Raw genomic sequence first — 21,974 nt, 5'->3', positions numbered from 1 at the left:
ATCTCTTGCATGCCTATACACTAATGATGAAAAATCTGAAAGAAATTAAGGAAACCCTCCCATTTACCACTGCAAGAAAAGAATAAAATACCTAGGAATAAACCTACCTAAGGATACAAAAGACCTGTATGCAGAAAACTATAAGACACTGATGAAAGAAATTAAAGATGATACAAAGAGAGGGAGAGATATACTATGTTCTTGGACTGTATGAAACAACATTGTGAAAATGACTGTACTACCCAAAGCAATCTACAGATTCAGTGCAATCCCTATCAAACTACCAATGGCATGTTTCACAGAAGTAGAACAGAAAATTGCACAATTTGTATTGAAACACAAAAGATCCCAATAGCCAAAGCAATCTTGAGAAAGAAAAACAGAGCTGGAGGAGAAAGAAAAACAGAGCTGGAGGAATCAGGCTCTTGGACTTCAGACTATACTAGAAATCTCCAGTAATCAAGACAGTATGGTATTGACAAAAAACAGAAACACAGATCAATGGAACAGGGTAGAAAGCCTGGAGATAAACCCACACACATATGGTCACCTTATCTTTGATAAAGGAGGCAAGAATATACAATGGAGAAAAGACATCCTCTTAAGTAAGTGGTGCTGGGAAAACTGGACAGCTACATGTAAAAGAATGAAATTAGAACACTTCCTAAACCATACATAAAAATAAACTCAAAATGGATTAAAGACCTAAATGTAAGGTCAGACACTAAAATTCTTAGAGGAAAACATAGGAAGAACACTGATACAAATTACAGCAAGATCGTTTTTGACCCACCTCCTAGAGAAATGGAAATAAAAACAAAAATAAACAAATGGGACCTAACGAAGCTTAAAAGCTGTTTCACAGCAAAGGAAACGATAAACAAACACAACCAAACACAACCTTCAGAATGGGAGAAAATATTTGCAAATGAAGCAACTGACAAAGGATTAATCTCCAAAATATATAAGCAGCTCATGCAGCTCAATATCAAAAAAACAACCCAATCCAAAAATGGGCAGAAGTCTTAAATAGACATTTCTCCAGAGAAGATATACAGATTGCCAACAAACACATGAAAAGATGCTCAACGTCACTAATAATTAGAGAAATGCACATCAAAACCACAATGAGGTATCACCTCACATCGGTCAGAATGGGCATCATCAAAAATCTACAAACAGTAAATGCTGGAGAGGGTGTGGAGAAAAGGGAACCCTCTTGCACTGTTGGTGGGAAAGTAAATTGATACAGCCACTGTGGAGAACAGTATGGAGCTTCCTTAAAAAACTAAAAATACAACTACCATATGACCCAGCAGTCCCACTACTGGGCATATACCCTGAGAAAACCATAATTCAGAAAGAGTCATGTACCACAATGTTCACTGCAGCACTGTTTATAATAGCCAGGACATGAAAGCAACCTAAGTGTCTGTTGACATATGAATGGATAAAGAAGATGTGGCACATATATACAATGGAATATTACTCAGCCATAAAAAGAAACGAAATTATTTGTAGTGAGGTGGATGGACCTAGAGTCTGTCATACAGAGTGAAGTATGTCAGAAAGAGAACAAATACCATATGCTAACACATGTATATGGAATACAAAAAAGAAAAAAAAGGTCTGAAGAACCTTGGGACAAGAGAGGAATAAAGACACAGAGGTAGAGAATGGACTTGAGGACATGGGGAGGGGGAAGTGTAAGCTGGGACGAAGAGAGAGAGAGTAGCACTGACATATATACAGTACCAAATGTAAAATAGATAGCTAGTGGGAAGCAGCTGCATGGCACAGGGAGATCAGCTCGGTGCTTTGTGACCACCTAGAGGGGTGGGATACGGATGGTGGGAGGGAGATGCAAGAGGGAGGGGATATGTGGATATATGTATGCATATAGATGATTCACTTTGTTATGCAGCAGAAGCTAACACAACACTAAATCAATCATACTCCAATAAAGATGTTAAGAAAAAAAAAAGAATGGCATTAGGAATTTTGAACAAGTAGTTGTTGATGTTCCATGTTAGTAGAGTTCTTATATACTAATTTGTGGATAACATGATGTGATATTTCCAGTAGGATCTCATTCAGTTACAGCTTCTTAAAAAGTTACAACTTCTGGGTGAAAAAATGCAATTTCACATTTTAAAAATGGAATTAAAATTAGTTCCCTTTGATAGAGAGTTTTTTAGTATAACTAATGTTAAAGAATTTCTAAAACTTCTAGCCTACGAAGTTAACATTCTTGACTTTTATTTATTTTTTTAAATAAGTGCATGTTTATGGTAAAAATAAAAGGATTATGAAATAAAAATGAGCAAAAAATTTATCCCTTGAACTATTATACTACTGTAATGGAAAAGTAAGTTTACTTGGAATTTTGGGTGGAATTTGGAGAGAGAAAGTTAGCACATTTAAAAGTTAAATGTTTAATATGTACACACTTAAAGCTTAGTTTTTACTTGAATTAAAGCAGTGAGTTAACCTGTATTCATAGTAAAAGTAATACAAGTTTAAGAAATCCTTTACCCTGTTTAAAAATTTCACTTTTGTGAAATTCATAAGATTAGGTTCTAAACAGTTATTTTTTTTAAATCATGAATCCTGTATTGATTTGTTCATTTATGGGAGGGAAATTCTCACATGGATTTTTCCATTTTTTTTCCATCTGACTTATACTTTTGTTGTTTATCAAATCTTTCTTTCAACTCTGGAGATCATGATGGTAATTTAGATGAACGATGCTATATGCTGTAGTAATGATGTTTCTTTGAAATTTGTTGCTGTGACTTTCTATAAGCCAACAACTTCTGCTTCTCTAAGTGAGATGGAAATACTATTTCCATTGTCCTGGGACTCTTTTTAGGCTGTTTGAACAGGATTCAGTTTGGCGCTGCTTTTTGCAGGCTGTTATTTCAGAGTACATTGTGTTTATGATGGTTTAGTCTACTAATTTTCTACTAAATGAATTCATGGTTAGAACTAAAGTAGTTTACAGTAAGGGTCTGTGGCTAAAAATATCCTTGTGCAACGTGGTCTGTATTTCTAATTATTGAGCTTGAGAGAAAATAATAAAGTAACATTGAATTCCAAGGTGTTTTTTTATTTTTCAGAGCGTGGTGTTGTATGGGAAGAAACTATTATTTTGCTTCCTGATAATGTTCACTATGTCTTTCTTTCGGCTACTATTCCAAATGCCCGGCAGTTTGCTGAATGGATTTGCCACTTACATAAACAGGTATTTTCTTTCCCTTTTTTGATGTTTTCAATATTTAAAATGTTACAAGTTGGCCTTACTATATCCTGTCCTTCGTTCCTGATGCTGCCTAGAATAAAGAAGACATTTTAATGTGAAACTACTTTTTAAATTGAGCAAGCTAATCAAAATCAACTGACTAATTTTTTTATAAGTGTGAATTTTCTGAGTCCCATCTCAAACCCAATACATGAAAATCTCTGGGAGTAGGGTCTTGGGTTTTGAAATCTTTAACTTTTAAACACTCCCAAATTGATCATGATGACCTGCCAGGTTTGGAAACTATCTATTCATACAATGAACCATGAGTACACAGTAGAGAATTTTCTCTAAGACCTCGGTACTGGGAAAAAGCTGGGCATTTTCTGAGAGTGTGATTTGATTGTATTCATGTGAATGCAGACTTTTTACTGACTGTATTTCCTTTTTGTTTTTCTAGTCTAATTTTAGCACTATTAAAGGACCTTATAACAAGCTTTTGTTCTTGTGTACTAAATTTCTTCTTGGTTTTATTTTTCTGCCCTTATTTTTCTTTTATACCAGAATGCTGAAAATTTATTTTTTATCCATTTATAAGCTCTCTAATGGTATTTTTGTAACATCATGTTGCTTCTGTAGGATAGAAACACAGTGGATCTTCTGGAGGAGTTAGATCAACCTGCTGTTTTAGTAAGGCTTTGAAAAGTCTCTGGGCTAGAAAAGTTCTATTTTACCTCGGAGCATTCTGTGTCACCATTACTGCTGCTATGGAGAAATTGAAGTCTTCTTTAATTATGGCATCACAGGTCTAGGGTATGGATCCAAGATCATATGGAAACTCAAATCATGTATTGATATTTATCCCTGATTAGGGAATTAGTAAAATTGAACAGATGGTAGTATAATTTGATAGACCTCATTTTTCCCCATTTTTCTCTTCCTGACTTAAAGGTTTTTTTTAAAAACTTTTTTCTTTTTGAAATGTTGAATTCAAAAGTTTGTCTCCTTAAGGTTTTTTAGGTAGGTCATATACATGGTATTATTTTGAAGAAATAAAATATATGGTTAATTACTTTTCTTTCTTTTTACAGCCTTGTCATGTAATTTACACAGATTATCGGCCTACTCCATTACAGCACTACATTTTTCCAGCAGGGGGAGATGGTCTGCACCTTGTGGTTGATGAAAATGTAAGGGAGTAATTATAATTCTTATATCTATAATATCATACTTTGCTGTTTATACCCATTTTTCTTTAGAGAAGAATGGCAGAGATCCGGGTTTTTTCTTAAGTAGTTTTGTGGTCCAGAGTTATTGTTGGTTTTTTGTGTATGTATTTTTATTTCAAAAATTATATTTAAGACTCATATTTTTTAATGCATGAATTAGAGTTCCTTCCTTTTCCAGTATTTTTTAAATGCCTTGAGAATAACGGGCTCTGGACATGTGTCAGATATCTTATATTTTGCTTTTCCCAGTTATATTATATTAAATTATTATTTGAAGAAGCTTTGTTTTGAGGTATGAAAAAATATTTGCATTATGATTAGGTATTAAGTTACACAGAAAAATTTTGTGATTCCAGGGTGACTTCAGAGAAGATAATTTTAATACTGCGATGCAGGTACTTCGAGATGCTGGTGATTTGGCAAAAGGAGATCAGAAGGGGAGAAAAGGAGGAACAAAAGGTAATTTGCAACTTTGTTTTAAGAGAATTTTACATGTAAATTGTATTTTCAGATTACATTTTTTGGGGTTTTTTTATTTAACTTTTTTCCCCTCAGGGGGTATATAAAGATCTAGATAGTGTATGATAAAATTGGATGAATAAAGGCTTAATCCCTTTTTCCTCTATGACATTTACTGAGATATAGTTCATATACAATTCACCCATTAAAGTATACAATTCAACAGTTATTAGTACATTCACAAAATTATGCAGCTGTCCCCACAGTACTTTTATTAAGATACAATTCACATATCATAGAAGTCACCATTTTTAAGAAGGGTACAATTAAGTGGATTTTAGTATATTCACAGAATTGTGCAACTACTATCTAATTCTAGAACATTTTCATTAACTCAACAAGAAACCCCATACCCATTAGCAGTCATTCTTCATTTACTCCCAACCTCTTCCCCACCACCCCTCAGCCTTAGGCAATCACTAATCTACTTTCTATTTCTGTTTTCCTTTTCTAGACATTTCATATAAATGGAATCATGATATATGTGGTGTTTTGCAACTTAGCTTGTTTTCAAGGTTCATCCATGTTATAGCATATGTCAGTACTTCATTCTTTTTTATGGTCAAATAACATTCCATTGTATGATTTTACCACATTTTATTTATTCATTCTTCAGTTGATGAACAGGTTGTTTTTAACTTTTTGATTGTTGTGACTAATACTGCTGTAAACGTTTGTGTACTACAAGTTTTTGTGTGAACGTGTTTACTTTTCTCATGAGACTATACCTAGTGCAATTGCTGAGTCATATGATAATTCTATGTTTAACCTTTTCAGTAACTGCCAAGTTATTTTCCAAAGTGTTGGCCCCATTATACATTGTCATCAGGAGGATATGAGGTATCCATTTCCTCCACATCCTTGCCAGTACTTTAATGTAGCTTGTCTATTTGATTATCGTCATCCTAGTATGTATGAAGTCATATCTCAGTGTGGTTTTTATTTACATTTCTCTGTTGGCTAATGAAGATCCTGTACTTACTGGCCATTTGTTTATCTTTGGAGAAATATCTATTCAAATCCTTGGCCCATTCAAAAATTACATTGTCTTTTTGTTGTTGAGTTGTAAGGATTCTTTTATACTCTAGATACTAGACCTTTATTAGATATCTGATTTGTAAATATTTTTTCCATTTTTTCCAGGGTTATCTTTATTGTTGGTGTCTGTTGAAGTACAAAAGTTTTAAATTTTGTTGAAATCCAGTTTATCAGGTTTTTTTTCTTTTGTGGCTTATGCTTTTGGTATCATATCTAAGAGTGCTTTGCCTAACCCAACATCATGAAGGTTTACTCCTGTATATTTTTTAAGAGTTTTGTAGTTTTAGATTTTACATTTAAGTCTTTAATCCATTTTGAGTTAATTTTTGGATATGGTTTATGTACCTTTTTTGCAGGACCATCAAATGTGTTCAAGATTGTGAAGATGATTATGGAAAGAAACTTTCAACCTGTAATTATTTTCAGTTTTAGTAAGAAAGATTGTGAAGCCTATGCACTTCAAATGACCAAATTAGATTTCAACACAGGTACTATATAATTTCAGTATAGTTTTAATGTTACATGAAAATTAGTGTAAATATATTTCTGGTAAGATATTTTTGTGTATTGCTAGAATTTGCAGTTCACCTTACAGTTAAAGCAGTAGTTACATCACATTTGTAAAAGCTTTAAGGCCCTCAATTTATCATTTCTTTTCCTTTCTTCTGTCTTCTTTTATTGGAAGGTAAGTATAAAACATTGTTCTATATAAAACCCAAAGACCCCTAGTAAGAAATATTAGACTCATAACTTCTTATACTTCATTGCCATAGCTCTTTGGTTATTGTGGTTTTCTGTCTGATTACTTAAGGTTAGTCTCTTGGTCAGACTACCTTCTGTCATGTTTTCATTCTTCTAGAAATCCAAACTGGGAAGACCTGCCCCTGTACCTAACTGTGGTATAATTTTTGAATAAAGTAAAATAACTTCTAGCAGATGAATATATTATTCTCATTTATTAACTGTAAATGTAACCATTTAAAAGTCACACAGCTAGATAGTAGCATAGCCTAGGCAAAAATTGCAGCATGCCAAATACCAACCCAGTTGTCATTCATTTCACCCTTTTACATATCTGATCCTATGCAGTGAGAAGTAAATAATACCTTCAGTCATGCAGAATCAAATTTCAGTTGTCTTGTTTTCTTTATCAAGGCACAGAACTAATCCCATGATTTTAAAGCTAATTTTTACTTTTCCATGGGTAAAATATAACAAATGACAGATAACCCATATACCCTCCTAAAGCCAATAATATTTTATTTTTTTTGACTGAGTGAATTGCTCTACTTAGAAATGTTTTCTTATAACTACCAGTGCTGTATGTGCTTGATGTTGCAGGGTTATATATTGATAAAGTCAACAAATATTTATTGACAAATAGTCACTTTATAAGAAGGCAGTGTAAGGGTTAAGAGCATAGGCTTTGGAATTGCTGATGTAACAGTTAATACCAATGCCCATTATTTGCTCAATGCCTTACTTTCCTTAATAGTGAGTAATAATAATCCCTGTGCCCTGTAATTTTTTGACTTAAATATTGCATGTAGATACCTAGCGTAGTTACTGTTACTGCTTTTATAAGATAGTACTTTTTACTCGTAGACTAACTCTGCTAGATCTGTTTTGAAAGGCAATGAATTTTATTAAATAATTATGTAGAAAATTTGATCTACTTTACCTTCTGCCTATCTAAAATCATGAGTCTTTACTTTTACTCTTTATAGACTCTTATTCTTTGCAGTGTGTGAAATTTGTTATCACTGACTCATTTAGATACTTATATACCCTTGGGTTTTCTCTCTTAGATGAAGAAAAGAAGATGGTTGAAGAAGTATTCAGTAACGCAATTGACTGCTTGTCAGATGAAGATAAAAAGCTCCCTCAGGTGTGTGTTTAATGTCATTAAGTAGACTGTGGCTATTAACAGATAGTATATATTCACTTTGTATTTCCTGGATTTGTTACTATATTATATATTTCACTGTTTGCACACTGCAGTAAATATGTTGCATTGTGCACTGAAATGATACCTTGATTCTTATTTTGAACTTCTAAGAAGGTGACAAGAGGAAACATTTGCTCCCTTGAAGAAACTTTTCTCTGAAAGCTAGCATGATCTGGAAATTACTGCTTCTGTTCCTAATACTACAAAATTTTTAATGCTAATTTTAAGTCAATGAATTTCTTAATTCATAAGGCTACCAAACAAAACAGTAGAGCAAACCTAAGTTTAATGAGAAATTTGATTTCTACTTTGCTTTAATTAATTAAAGTGGTTTTTTCTTTTGACTATTAGAATTGCCTTAGGAATTCTAAAATATACTGATGTCTTGTTGCCACTCCGGAGATTCTGATTTAATTGTCTGGTGTGTGTCCTGATCATTAGAATCTTTCAGAAACTCCCCTGGTTGTTTTAATGTGCATCCGAAACTGAGAACCAATGCTTTAGCCCAACCTAATACTATATGAAAGTTTTATTTTGTGAAAAGAAAAATTGGAAGGTCATACTCTGCATACAGATGATTGCTTTGATTTGTGTGGGATTTATGATAAGACTGCAATTGCATGTTTCTTGGTATTTAAAATGGTATTTAATTTATGAAATCTTATTGTAATTTTTCTTTCCAGCTGAATTATTAGTATCTAAGGGCTGAGCCATGTCTTTATACATACTTGTTATCCTAGCACACTTCTAATAGTAAAATTTAATGGTATTTAATAGTGTTAATGGGAATAAACTCTTCAGTAATTCATTTGTTTTTAGATAAAGTACATATTTATATTAAATATGCTTTAGAGTTACTTATTTTCTTTTGGTTTGAGTTGGCCAGTATTTTTTTTTTTTAATTTATTTATTTTGGCTGCATTGGGTCTTCGTTGCTGTGCACAGGCCTTCTCTAGTTGTGCCGAGCGGGGGCTACTCTTCATTGTAGTGCACGGGCTTCTCACTGCGGTGGCCTCTCTCTCATTGTGGAGCGTGGGCTGTAGACACACGGGCTCAGTAGTTGTGGCTCACGGGCTTTAGAGCACAGGCTCAGTAATTGTGGCTCACGGGCCCAGTTGCTCCGCGGCATGTGGGATCTTCCTGAACCAGGGCTCAAACCCGTGTCCCCTGCATTGGCAGCCGGGTTCTTAACTACTGTGCCACCAGGGAACTCCTGGCCGGTATTTTTTAAGTTTATTTCATGCATATGCAAACTTTGCTGTCATAACCTGTAATTTTTTTTAGAGGAGATGAAGTAATGCTGGAAAATTTGAATGAGGAAGCAAAACATCAAGTTTATTTAAACATGCCTTTCATATTAAAGCTAGGACAGAATTTTATTGTGTTTTAAGTTTAATAATTTGTGGGAGTATGGGTTTGGTTTCTAGTTTTTCTGGAAAAGTTATATAAAATTTCTTTAAACAGCATTCTTTCTTGATTACCCATTTTTCTTAATTTTGTTAGTTTCACATTTTAAAAGTTCTTTTCCTCACGTCTTTTTAAAAATAAAATTGAATCCAATCGTAGGTTGAACATGTACTTCCTCTCTTGAAGAGGGGCATTGGTATTCACCATGGTGGTTTACTTCCTATTTTGAAAGAAACTATAGAAATTCTCTTTTCTGAAGGATTGATAAAGGTATGATTTTATTTTATTTATTATGCCCTAAAATTGTGTTATGTGAGCAATTTGAAAGTTATCAAGAACACTGTTTGTAGGCAACCTTTTTTTTTATTGTTATTGTTTTTTAAGTAAGTCGAACGGAATGGCTTAGGTAACGAACTTAGTTTTGTATACAGTGTTATACTTCATAAATTTTGGACTATAGGTAAAAGTCATTTGTTTCTTTTCCTAGTCTTAAAGTAAGAAATGGTATCATTACTGAATACAGTGTAGAATTTTCCAGAAGGTGCTGTTTAATTTTCAGACTTGAAGTTGATACTGTAAGTGGACTCCATTCTGTATACAGATTAAAAGGACTAGTTTAGAAAAGACAAGGAGAATTGCTGTTTAGACTTACGAAAGAGTTTTTAGGATGTTCTCATTTAAACCAAAGAGAGTCTAATTTAATTTTTAATATTATGTCGATGTCTGTACCCAGTAATGGGATGTTGAAAATGGGAAACAACTCCAAAATATAGTTGTAAGCCTTTATATGACTCATAAATTATTTTATGTTTAAGGATCAGATTAGAGATTTGTCATGAGAACTTCAGCACTAACTAGGATATTTAAAAGAAATTTACTCACCCTAAAGACCATACTTCAGGTATTTTAGATAAAGAATTGGTCACTGTTTGTACCTGTGTCCTGGTAAGGCCCTATTGATGTCCTCATATAGATTGCATGTTTTGTTGAGACCCATTTTAAGGAATCTTTTAAGTGATACTTGTGGATTCAAATAGAATAACTGTACATAAAGTGAAAAATTAAAGACCACCATTGCCCTTCACTTCCTAGAAATATCCACTAGGATACATACAAATAACATTTAATTTGTAAACAAAAGTGATTATATTACCCATGTTATTCAGTTTCGTCATATGCATTGCTATTCATTCTTTTTAACAGATGAATAGCATTCTAGCATTCTGTTAAGTTGATGAAATAAAGTGTTTTTATATTGTTACCTATTGATGAAAATTTAGATTATTTAACAGTACTTCAGTGACTTAACTTGTACACATACCTTAGTGTGCTCTTTGGTAAAGTCTTAGATGTGAACATAAAGTGCCACTGATTTTGATCTCCCCTCAGAGATTTTAAAGGTGTCTCTAAAACCACTGCATCATCAGTGAAGAAACCAGGAAATGTGACTGTGTTTAGAAAAATATTCTCCAGCCTAATAATGCTTTGTCCATTAGACCAGTAGTAGTCTCTCCAAGTTACCACCACTGGAGTTACAGAAAGAAAGACTATTTTCCCTGAATTAAAAAATTTCTGGGATCCAAGGGACATTAAATATTATAATATAAATTTAATATACATAATTATATGTAAATTTAATAATTTTATGTATAAAATACTGAAATACACCTGGGATAGCATGTCTTATTTTTGGACAATTTCATTAACTAATTTTTAAAATTAATGATTTATTTATACTTGAGTAATTAATTAACGAAACTAGTTTTTCAGTTTAAAATATGTGTTTAATTGTATATTTATTCATTTAGGCCTTATTTGCCACTGAGACTTTTGCTATGGGGATTAACATGCCAGCTAGAACTGTTTTATTTACAAATGCCCGAAAATTTGATGGGAAGGATTTTCGATGGGTAAGTAAAATAATTCATATATTGAAATAACTTTTAGCTTCAGTTGTTCTACCTAAGATGATTTTGGCTCATGTAGTCTTTGAGATTTTCAGTTCTAAATACTTTAAAACTTGTACCTGAGCTAATATGAGTAGTTCATCAAAGTTAAATTTCAGATCCTTTATATTTCTATTCTTTAGGCAAAAACAAAAACCAAAAACTAGGTGAAAGAGTTTGGTGATGAGGGATAAGTGTGCAGATGAGTCATGAATGCTTTAATGCATTTAAAATATGTCTAGAATTTTTATTTCTTCAAATTTTAAGTTATTTAAAGCACCTCTACTATAGTGGCTACAGTTGTAGCTCACTGTTTTACTCTTTAGGTTTAAAATAGAGATTTTTTTTAACAGGTTTGCACATATGTCTTTCCTAAGGGAAAAGTTGGGATCATGAGTGAAATGGTGAATTGGAGTAAAAATAAATCCTTAATCCAGAAGCAAGTAATCGCTTCTTACCAAACTTAAACTATGGGCCTAGAGCTATAGTAGATACTGAGGATGCTAAATTTAAACAAAACCAAACTAATCCCTACTGTGAAGAGACTTAGTGCAGGTGGAAGTTTATTTTATGGGCTCTGAGAAGTATGTATAGGAAGGATAGAACACAAGAAAAGAAGTCACTTGTATATAAGTGGTCATGGAGGCGTCAGAGAAGGCCTCTATGTTTTGAGAAGGCCTCAAAGTTTTGAGAAGGCCTCAAAAACTTTCTGTAACTTGTGACTTTTTTAAGTCAAAAGATGACTATTTCATGTAGAATATAATTTTTAATTGCAAAGTGGATAAAGTCTTCCATATGTTTTATATTTTAAGTTAATGTAAGTTTTAAAATTCTTCATCATCAGTTTAAAATTACTTAATTCTTTGAATAAAACTGATGCTACAAGAAAATAAATAAAAAGTTTTTCGTGACTTTACATGCTCCTTGGCATCCAGTGGACCCCAGGGAAGGGTATGTAGTAAAGTGGGTAATTGAATTTAAGAAAACAACCATTTCTTGATGATTCAAGATCCTAATTATGAAATCTGAAAATCATAATGTGTCAAAATGTAACAATGCCCTTGAGTGCTGATGAGATTTTATTGGACTCCCTTTTTGAAATGTTCTTTTCTGATCTTTGAGGTTGGTCCCAGGTCATTAGGTCTGTTTTTGATGCTATCAGTAATATGCCTTCTAGTAGCACAGTGGTTTGTAACTCTTCTTGAGTCAAACATTTTTTCAGAGTCCGAACATGCTGGACCCTTTCCACAGGAGAAAAGTATACAAGTACTTACAGATAAAACTTTGCCCAGCGTTCAGGTGGTACAATTTTACCCTGAAAGACTATGCATGGGAGACTTACTAACCTTTCTCCCTTAGGTGGTTCTTAGTGATGAATGGACTCTTCTGAATGCCAAGGACATACAGTGAGAAAATAGAAATTGTGCTTTTTGTATGTGTTGATTTTTATATTAATCTCATTTGGAAATTAAGAAAATTTGTTACGATCAAGACAGAATTGATATTTAATAGAGTTTGGGTCATTGTTTGCTTTCTTAAACTTTCCTGTTTTCCAGAATATCTAGTTCAAAGATATTTTTTATGCCAGTGAATTAGCCAGTATTTCTCTATAGCTATTTGATCATTTTGGAGCTAAAATTTAGTTTTGCAACATTCTTAAGTGTTTTGCATTTTTGTCTTTTTACTTAAACTTTCCTAAAAGTTCATGTTTTTAATCTTGTTTCCTATCTTGGAATGTGTAGCTTGTGCTTGTGAACTTTATGATAAGAATAATTTTAAGAATATGTTTTTCACCAGGTTTTCTCCTAAACTTTGCATTTTTAATTACGTTCATTCAGATTTCCTCTGGTGAATACATTCAGATGTCTGGTCGTGCTGGAAGGAGGGGAATGGATGACAGAGGAATTGTAATTCTTATGGTAGATGAAAAGATGAGCCCAACAATTGGAAAACAACTACTTAAGGTAACAAGTTACGCTTCTGTGCCTTCACCAGGAATTTGAGAAACATACTTCAGGACCACATTGAAATTAATTGTGTCAGTTCAAATACCTCTCTGAGTAGATGAGTTAATTTACTAAACTATCTGGGCTTAGGAAGGTGGAAGAGGGTAACTGCTCAAATTGCTGATACTTTGTACCCTACTTTCTGTTCTAATAGGAAGAGAGCAAGTCGTGCAGTGGAGGGGATGGAGATCTGCAGAGGGCAGAAATGTTTACTTTGCCCTCCAAATTTGAGATGCCTCTATATCTGCCCACTCCACTGCACAAATCGCTTCTCACCTATCAGCCCAGGAAGTAGGGCAGATATTATCAGTATTGTGCACAGTTATCTTCCTATACCTTTGCAAGCCCAGATAGCTTAATGAATTAATTCTACAATCTACCATTCTAATTCATGCTGTTGAGAGATTATAATATCCCAATAATAAATTTAAATTTATAAGCTTTATTTCAAATTAACCTGTTCATTTTGCTTGCTTAGTATTTGTGTTTTGGATTGTCTAAGATTTTTGTTTTATTTTGAAGAGCTTCTCAAGGAAGTTTGACCTACCTGATTGCTTTCCTTTTCCTTCTCCATGTATGGGTAGTAAGGAATTATTAAGCATATCCATAGAGAACACTATCAATAAGATAGGAAACTTAACATGAATTAAAATATAAAATTAACTGCCAGCTGATTAGCTACTTAAAATAAATCTTCAAAACATGTTAAGACATACATAGGTCAATATCTCTGAAATATACTGTGTTCAACTTCTAAGACTTAGGAACTGCATGGAGAATTTGAGATATGGTTTTAGGAAGCCTGGTAAGCTGAAGCAAAAATAGGTAAAGTTCTTTTTTCTTTTTTTTTTTTTTTAATGTTTTTATATGAGTAAAGACAAAGCTTATCTGTACATATTCATAGTGATCATATGGTGTCTTATTTTCAGTTTTAAAGAGTAACACTTGGAAACCCATCTTTAAGTGTCCATATAACTTTAGTTCTTTGTGTAAGGGAAATGGTCAAGACTTAAAATTTGTGTTATTCTTTAAATTTTGTTGCATATAATAAACACTATTTTTCTTACCTCGTACTCTGTGTATGGAAATAATTGAGTCAGGAGGTAATATTTTAATGGCAGCATCTGGTTCCTTTAGTACAGATTTTTTCATTCCATTTACTTGGACATCTCTAGATTTGTTACCCTGTAAGTGTAAATTTCTATTGTCTTTCATTTCATTTAAAAAAAGGGTTTTTAAATTTTGTTGTGCAAAGAACATTTAAGATGAGATCTACCCTCTTAATAAATTATTATGTGTAAAATATGTTGTTGTTGACTGTTGTATAGCAAATCTCTATTTATCTCACTTGACTGAAACTTGATGCCCTTTATTTAGTAACTTCCCAATTACTCCTCTCAGTCTCTGACAACTACCATTCTACTCTTTAAGTCCATGAATTTGACTATTTTAGATACCTCATATAAGAGGAATTATGCAGGATTTGTCTTTCTGTGACTGGCTTGTTTCATTTAGCATAATATCCTCAAAGTTCATCCATATTGTTACGTATTGCAGAATTTTCTTCTTTAAGAGTAAATAGTATTCTGTGTAGTTGCAGTCCTCCCTTGGCGTTCTCAGGGGATTGGTTCCAAAACCCCCACGTATACTAAAATACCAAAATGAGAGGATGCTCATGTGTCTTACATAAACGGCACAGTATTTGCTTATAACCTATGCATATCTTTCGTATACTTTAAATCATTTCTAGATTACTTATAGTATGGAATACAATGTAAACGCTATTTAAATAGCCGTAAATACAGTGTATATAGTTGCCTGTGCTGCGTGACACATTCAAGTTTTGCTTTTTGGAACTTTCTGCAATTTTTTTTCCCAAGTATTTTGCAAGCCACAGTTCATTGAATCCTCATATAGGGAACCCGAAGACACTGGGGAACGGCTGTATAGCCATATTTTTTACCATCAAATTAGGATACTGAAAGAAGGGACTATTAATAAGTATATCAATATATCAGGTATAAGTTGGTGTTGTCCTGGGGTCACTTGGATACAATGTTAAAATGCTATGTTGAGTTTAAGGTGATGGAGAATTCAGATAGGTGTATTCTACAGCAGTTTGAATATAGAAGCAGAGCTTGAGGTTGGAAATAAACATTTGCAATATTGAAGCCCCAAATTTCTTAAAGGAGGTAATAGTAGAAAAGAAAAACAATAGTAAAAAGTTGGTCTGTTTGCAAAATTATGAAGTAGCTGAAGTTGTCTTTCATTCCTCTCTTCCCCAAGAATGTGATTTTCATACTAACTCCACATCTCCCTTTGGCCCTATTTTCAAGGAAAGTGGATAAAAAATAAGGTTTTAGTGACTTACTAACTAACCCCCTAGGGTAAATGGCCCTTGATTTTTCAGGAGTTAAGGGATACCACCATTTGAGACTGTTGAAAGTTCTGCCCCTTCTCCTCATAAAATCCTATATTCATACATTTATAATTCTGAATGCAATAAGGCTGGCTAATGAACCTCAATTTAAAAGCCTCTGAATACCCTAACAGTATTTGTGTAGTTTGCTATGCCATTTAAAGATTTGCATGTTTTGTGACACTTCTAAATATTACAGCATGTATCTCCCAAGAATTTGGTCATTCTCATTTGGGCACTTCATAACCATTTTCAATCTTAGGAAGTATTTGCATTTAGAAAAAAGTATTCCTGGGCTTACCTGGTGGTGCAGTGGTTAAGAATCCGCCTGCCAGTGCAGGGTACACAGGTTTGAGCCCTGTTCCGGGAAGATCCCACATGCCGTGGAGCAGCTAAGCCCGTGCGCCACAACGACTGAGCCTGCACCCTAGAGCCTGTGAGCCACAACTGCTGAAGCCCGTGTGCCTGCAACCCATGCCCCGCAACAAGAGAAGTCACCGCAGTGAGAAGCCTGCTCACCACAACGAAGAGTAGTCCCCGCTCCCCACAACTACAGAAAGCCCGCAAGCAGCAACAAAGACCCAACACAGCCAAAAAATATATATTAAAAAAAAAAAGAAAGGAAAGAAGTAAGGAGGGAGGGAGGGAGGGAGAGAGAAGAAAAAAGAAAAGAAAGTATTCCTGAAGAAACATTGTAAGAAAAGTTTAGATCTCAAGGAAGTATTTTGGACATAAACCTTGTTGCAAATTAAGGTCACACTATTGTAACTAGCCCTTCTTTGGTAACAGCCACAATTAGGAGGAGAAAGGAATTACCAAAGTGTTGACAAAGACTGGTCTGTAAATTTTGGGGAAACACTTAGGCAGTTTTATGTCATTTCAGGAAGCTGAGAGTTTCAAAATAACTAATTTTTTCTGAATATCATTCTGAAATAAATTTAGTGTGCTCTATTAGCATAGGCCAGGTTATGCTGCAGTAACAAACCTAAATCCAGTAACTTAAAGGTTTGTTTCTCTTTACTTGTTCATTGCGCGTTTACAAAAGACTATGCTTATTATTGTTTAAGGATTCAAGCTGTTAGAGAAACCACCATCTTGAACATTAGCAGTCACTGTGCCAGCAGGGAAAATGTAGCTTTTCACACCAGCAGTTAAATATTTGACCCGGAAGTGATACATCACTGAAACTTACTTGCCCTCCCCACTGAGGGCAAAATGTGTAATCCTGTCAAGTACCTAGAAGGCAGAGAGCTAAACATACTTGGCCAACAGTATTTTAACTGCTACTGTCCTAGTTGGTGGTTTTTTTTTTTGCCCCCTTCACTTTCCCAAAGATCAACTGTTTTATCACTTTGTATTTGTCATTTAAAGGAAAGAACTTAATACATTTCTGTAGTATTCCTTAGTGAAGACTAAATGTTAAGCAGTTCAGGAGGTTAAAAATATTTTTATGAATTTATTTGTAAAATCTACAACATTGACATGTTTTTTTCTCTCAGGGCTCAGCTGATCCACTAAATAGTGCTTTCCATTTGACCTACAACATGGTTTTGAACTTACTACGAGTAGAAGAAATAAATCCTGAGTACATGTTGGAAAAATCCTTCTACCAGTTTCAGCATTATAGAGCAATTCCAGGAGTAGTAGAGAGTAAGTATAAAATTACCATAGTAGTGTGCCTTTGTTAATCCCATACTCCCAGTTTATCCCTCCCCCACCCTTCCCCTTTGGTAAAGTAAGTTACTTTTTAAACTTCACTTTCTATTCTTTTGTAATTCCATAGAAAATATCCCAGATACAGCAGGGCATAGAGGGAGAATTCTCCAAGTATTTTCCCATTTATTTAAAGCCCTTAGGACTTTTAGCTGGGCTCATATTATTCAATATGACTTTGAACAAGACTGCTACCCACACTGTGAGCTTAAACATTGCCACCAGGACTTCCCTGGTAGTCCAGTGGTTAAGACTTCACCTTCCAGTGTAGGAGGTGCAGGTTCACTCCCTGGTCAGGGAGCTAAGATCCCACATGCCTCAGGTTCAAAAACCCCAAAACATAAAACAGAAGCAGTACTGTAACAAATTCAATAAAGACCTTAAAAATGGTTCACATAAAAAAAAAAATCTTAAAAAAAAAAAAATTGCCACCATTTCTCCATCTCCTGTCCTGTGTCTCCCCAACCCGCAACTGTTGCTGTTGTTTTCAGTGTGGTTCTAACTGATTTATACTTTAAAAGGATTGTTAACATAACCTCTGACCCCCGGTGTTGCTACCAGATACTTGAACCTTCTTGCAATTGAATTATCCTTGCCTTTCCCTATCTCTCTTTTTAAAGGGGAAAGAACTGTTTTGCTAATATTTTGGAACCAACAAATAGACTAAATATCAAAAGTATATTTAGTGGAAGAAGTAGAAATTTAAGTGATGAAAGTGATCATTGTGGGGTAGTTGCAACACCTTTAGTAGTTTGCAGGGCTGAGCTGTGTGACCAAAGAGCATGTAGTGTAAGAGGAGATGGGTAGAGGTGATAGGGGCTATCCTCTGTGCTTTTAAATTGCAGAATACATCTTGAATGAAATTTATTCCCATTTCACTTATTACTTGGAAGTGTATGATTCCTTTTGCTATCGATACATAGAATCTTTTCAAGAGACCTGGTGTTATTTTTACCACCTTAAGTATACCAAAATTAAAATGTAGACTGTTATCTTTGGAAGTACAGAATTAATCTTTATTTTACAAATACACTGCTTTAATTTTTACAGCAGACTTAAATGGCTGTCATACATGAGATGTTTTTCATTTTGATTTACTGAATGCACAGTAGATTTTCCAGTGAGTCATAAAAGTTCTTGGGGCTTCCCTGGTGGCACAGTGGTTAAGAATCCGCCTTCCAATGCAGGGCACACGGGTTCAAGCCCTGGTCCAGAAAGATCCCACATGCCGTGGAGCACCTGAGCCCACGTGCCACAACTTCTGAACCCATGTGCCACAACTACTGAAGCCCATGCACCTAGAGCCCATGCTCTGCAACAAGAAGCCTGCACACCGGAACGAAGAGTAGTTCCCACTCGCCGTAACTAGAGAAAGCCCACACGCAACAATGAAAACCCACCACAGCCGAAAAATAAATAAATAAATTTACGAAAGCAAACAAAAAACAAATAGTATTTCCCTCATGGGGTTGTGAGAATAAACAACAACAACAAAAAAAGTGTTTTTTTAAAAAATGCAAAACAAACAGTAAAAATTCTAGGATTTCTGGCTTCCCTGGTGGTGCAGTGGTTAGGAATCTGCCTGCCAATGCAGGGGCACGGGTTCGAGCCCTGGTCTGAGAAGATCCCACATGCCGCAGAGCAGCTAAGCCCATGCAGAGCAACTAAGCCTGTGTGCCACAACTACTGAGCCTGCGCTCTAGAGCCCACGCACCACAAGAGAAGCCACCTCAATAAGAAGCCCACGCACCCCAATGAAGAGTAGCCCCCACTTGTCACAACTAATGAAACCCCACACACAGCAACAAAGACCCAACGCATCCAAAAATTAATTAATTATTTTTTTAAATTCTAGGGTTTCACTGTTCCTTTACTGGAAAGAAAAATGCAGATTTAATTTTAATCCTTTTGTTTAGTTTCATTAATAGATAATGCTATGGTTAATAGCAGGAGCTGTGGAGTTAGACATGGGTTTGAATACAGACTACTTCAGCCTTAGTTTGCTCTTCTGTGCAATTGGAATAATATCTAGTTCATCCAAATCATGAAAATTAAATGAGATCATTTATGTTAAATTCTCAGTAAGTGCTTGTTTTAATTAATGATAGTAATGCCATACATCAGTAAAGCCATTTAAACTTTAACCTTTTGTAAAATTTGCTCAGTACTGGGAGTAGTAGTCCATTTCCCCATCACTCACAGGTCTGTATCTATTGCACGTTTTATATGAACAAATATAATTTTGGAACCCCATCGCCCCTCTCCCTCAAAAGGGGGAAATTGATTGCAGACTGTCTTAAGAGTTTATGGGCATATCTCACATGCTGTTTCCTAAGATACTGAGGCTTTCTTATGGCGGTACACTGCAGGAAAACCAGCTTATTATACTGAGGTTCCTCTACTTTTTGATTGGTGTGCAAGATATACTTTCCTTAATTTGGCTGCACCTAGACTAACTTCCTGGAGTGGTATATATCTGTATTTAGAGTCCTAGATACGAAACACGTGTGATTTCTTATTAGATACAAAACATGTGATTTCTTAAACTGTCTCTCAAACTTTTGATTTATTAGTTAAGTGGTCTGAGAACAGAAATGATTTGGAGTGGAGGATGGGGGCAGTATTTAAGCATCAGGCGGAGTCTTTGTGTATCATCTCTCTATAAACAACTCCTGTCAGTGCTTATTTAGTATTCCACTGATACCTGCAGTGTCACTTTGTAACTTTTGTTAAGGCAGCAAGATTAGCATTTCATTGTATATTTTTCCTTTTCATATAACCTCTTATTGACTTTAGTCTACCACATTTTTTTAATCATATCTTCTTCTGATAATGTTTACTCTTATAACATGTGTTAAGAATAGCCTTCTATCCTCAAATGAAAGGAATACAGTTCATGTAAAAAGTAATGCAGTTCATTTAAAAATAAACAGAATAATGCAATATGCCTAAGAGAGTACAAAAGACCAGAAGTTAGAGGTAAAAACAAAGAGCAAAGAAAAGATAAAAAAATTCCAAAGAACATGTCTCAGTACTTCAGCAGACTTTTCGGCAGATATGACTCCGGTGTCACTAAAAATAAGCAATTAATACAAATAAATAGGCTTATAGGAGGAGGACATGGTCTGCAAACTCTGGGTCTCCTCACACATCCCTGATAATATTTCAGTCTCTTCCTATAGCTCCTTTTTCATCCAACTTTTTAAATGTCTAAATGTGTCTTTCTTAAAATGTGGTGCCCAGAGGTAAATAGTATTTTCTATGGGACGTCTGACCAGGGACAAGTACAATGGAAGTATTGTTATTGCTCTTGTTGACTTTTCTAAGAAAGAGAGAAGTCAAGTACTTGCAAGGAGAGCTGTAGAGAAGAGTATCACAGTTGGTGCCAACTGTTGACCCAGAAGATTACATGCTGAAAGTTCTTCGCACAAATTGACCTAAGCCCCCTTTCTACAAACGCAAGTGCAGGAACTTAACAATAGTGTATGTTATAGAGATACATATATCCTGTTTTTTAAACAGATGGTTAAAAAATTATGGATTTAGGTTTTTTACCAAAATTATTTATGAAATTATGGTCTTCATCAACAGATGGAAATTTATATGTAAGTATTTATTTACTTTGGAAAGATTCCTGAGCAGCTGGAGATAAAATGAGATGGTTTGTTCATTGTTAAGGATGAGGGAAATCCTGGAACTGGACCTTAGGGTTCTAATGTTTGGTCCTGCTCCCATGTGGCATGTGATTTGGGTCAGGTCTCCTAATTGTGATTCGAGTCCCAGAAGAATAATATAGATATTATAGCAACTATTTTGAATACTTAAAAGCATTAGGAGGCTCAGATTAAATAATTTTTAAAACTGCTTTTTCTGCTATAAAGTTCTCACCACATGTGAGCTGCCCTTGCCGTCATACACCCTCAGTTAGCTCCGTCTCTTAGGGTTTCAGCCTGAGTCCAGATGTTCTGTGGAGCTAATTCTTGCTCATTCTGCCCTGCAACCCTCCTCTATTATGATAAAAACAAAAAATATACCAGCCACCATGTAGTTGTTCTCTATCTCTTTATAGATGGGAAATGCTGTTAAGTTGCCTTTTTTTTTTCTCTTGGGGTGCTTTCTGAATGCATATTGTTTGTTCTATTCTGGTACACCCCTCATACCCTAAGATTATTCTTTCATACCTCAGTTCTATAAATCTGAACACAAAGGCAAGAAATCCTCAATGATGGGAAGAAGAGTCAAGCGTTGCCTGGAAGGCATATTCTTTTCCAAAAATAAGTCATTGTCTAGGACTAACAGTGAAATGAGGCAGGACGAAGACCTCCTGTCATTGGAAGTGGCTGTACCTTCTGCAGGAAAGGACTCATGGATAAACTCCGTGTTGAAGCCCTGGGGGCCAGGCTATACTGGATACTAAGGATATAAGGGTGTCCAGGCGAGGGTTGGCTCACAGAAGCTCATAGAAAAACTTGAGAGGCACAGAGGTAAGCTGAGGCTGGCAAGGCTGG

General features: G+C 34.8%; 1 protein-coding gene across 1 annotated transcript in view; it reads left to right on the top strand.

Annotated features, from left to right (window-relative positions):
* Positions 1-21,974, top strand: part of MTREX (Mtr4 exosome RNA helicase) — a 147,409-nt gene that overhangs the window by 47,956 nt on the left and 77,479 nt on the right. Inside the window, exons 9-17 of the mRNA XM_007469275.1 lie at positions 3,120-3,244; positions 4,333-4,431; positions 4,827-4,929; positions 6,384-6,515; positions 7,836-7,915; positions 9,542-9,652; positions 11,191-11,292; positions 13,167-13,292; positions 17,253-17,403. Coding sequence (XP_007469337.1) covers positions 3,120-3,244; positions 4,333-4,431; positions 4,827-4,929; positions 6,384-6,515; positions 7,836-7,915; positions 9,542-9,652; positions 11,191-11,292; positions 13,167-13,292; positions 17,253-17,403 — 1,029 coding nt within the window. The remainder of the gene's footprint in view (positions 1-3,119; positions 3,245-4,332; positions 4,432-4,826; positions 4,930-6,383; positions 6,516-7,835; positions 7,916-9,541; positions 9,653-11,190; positions 11,293-13,166; positions 13,293-17,252; positions 17,404-21,974) is intronic.

The sequence above is a fragment of the Lipotes vexillifer genome, unplaced genomic scaffold (assembly GCF_000442215.2).
Source record: "Lipotes vexillifer unplaced genomic scaffold, Lipotes_vexillifer_v1.1 scaffold810, whole genome shotgun sequence".
Classification (NCBI taxonomy): Eukaryota; Metazoa; Chordata; class Mammalia; order Artiodactyla; family Lipotidae; genus Lipotes; species Lipotes vexillifer.
The sequence above is the reverse complement of the archived record's forward strand: the minus strand, read 5'-3'. Positions and strand labels throughout refer to the sequence as shown.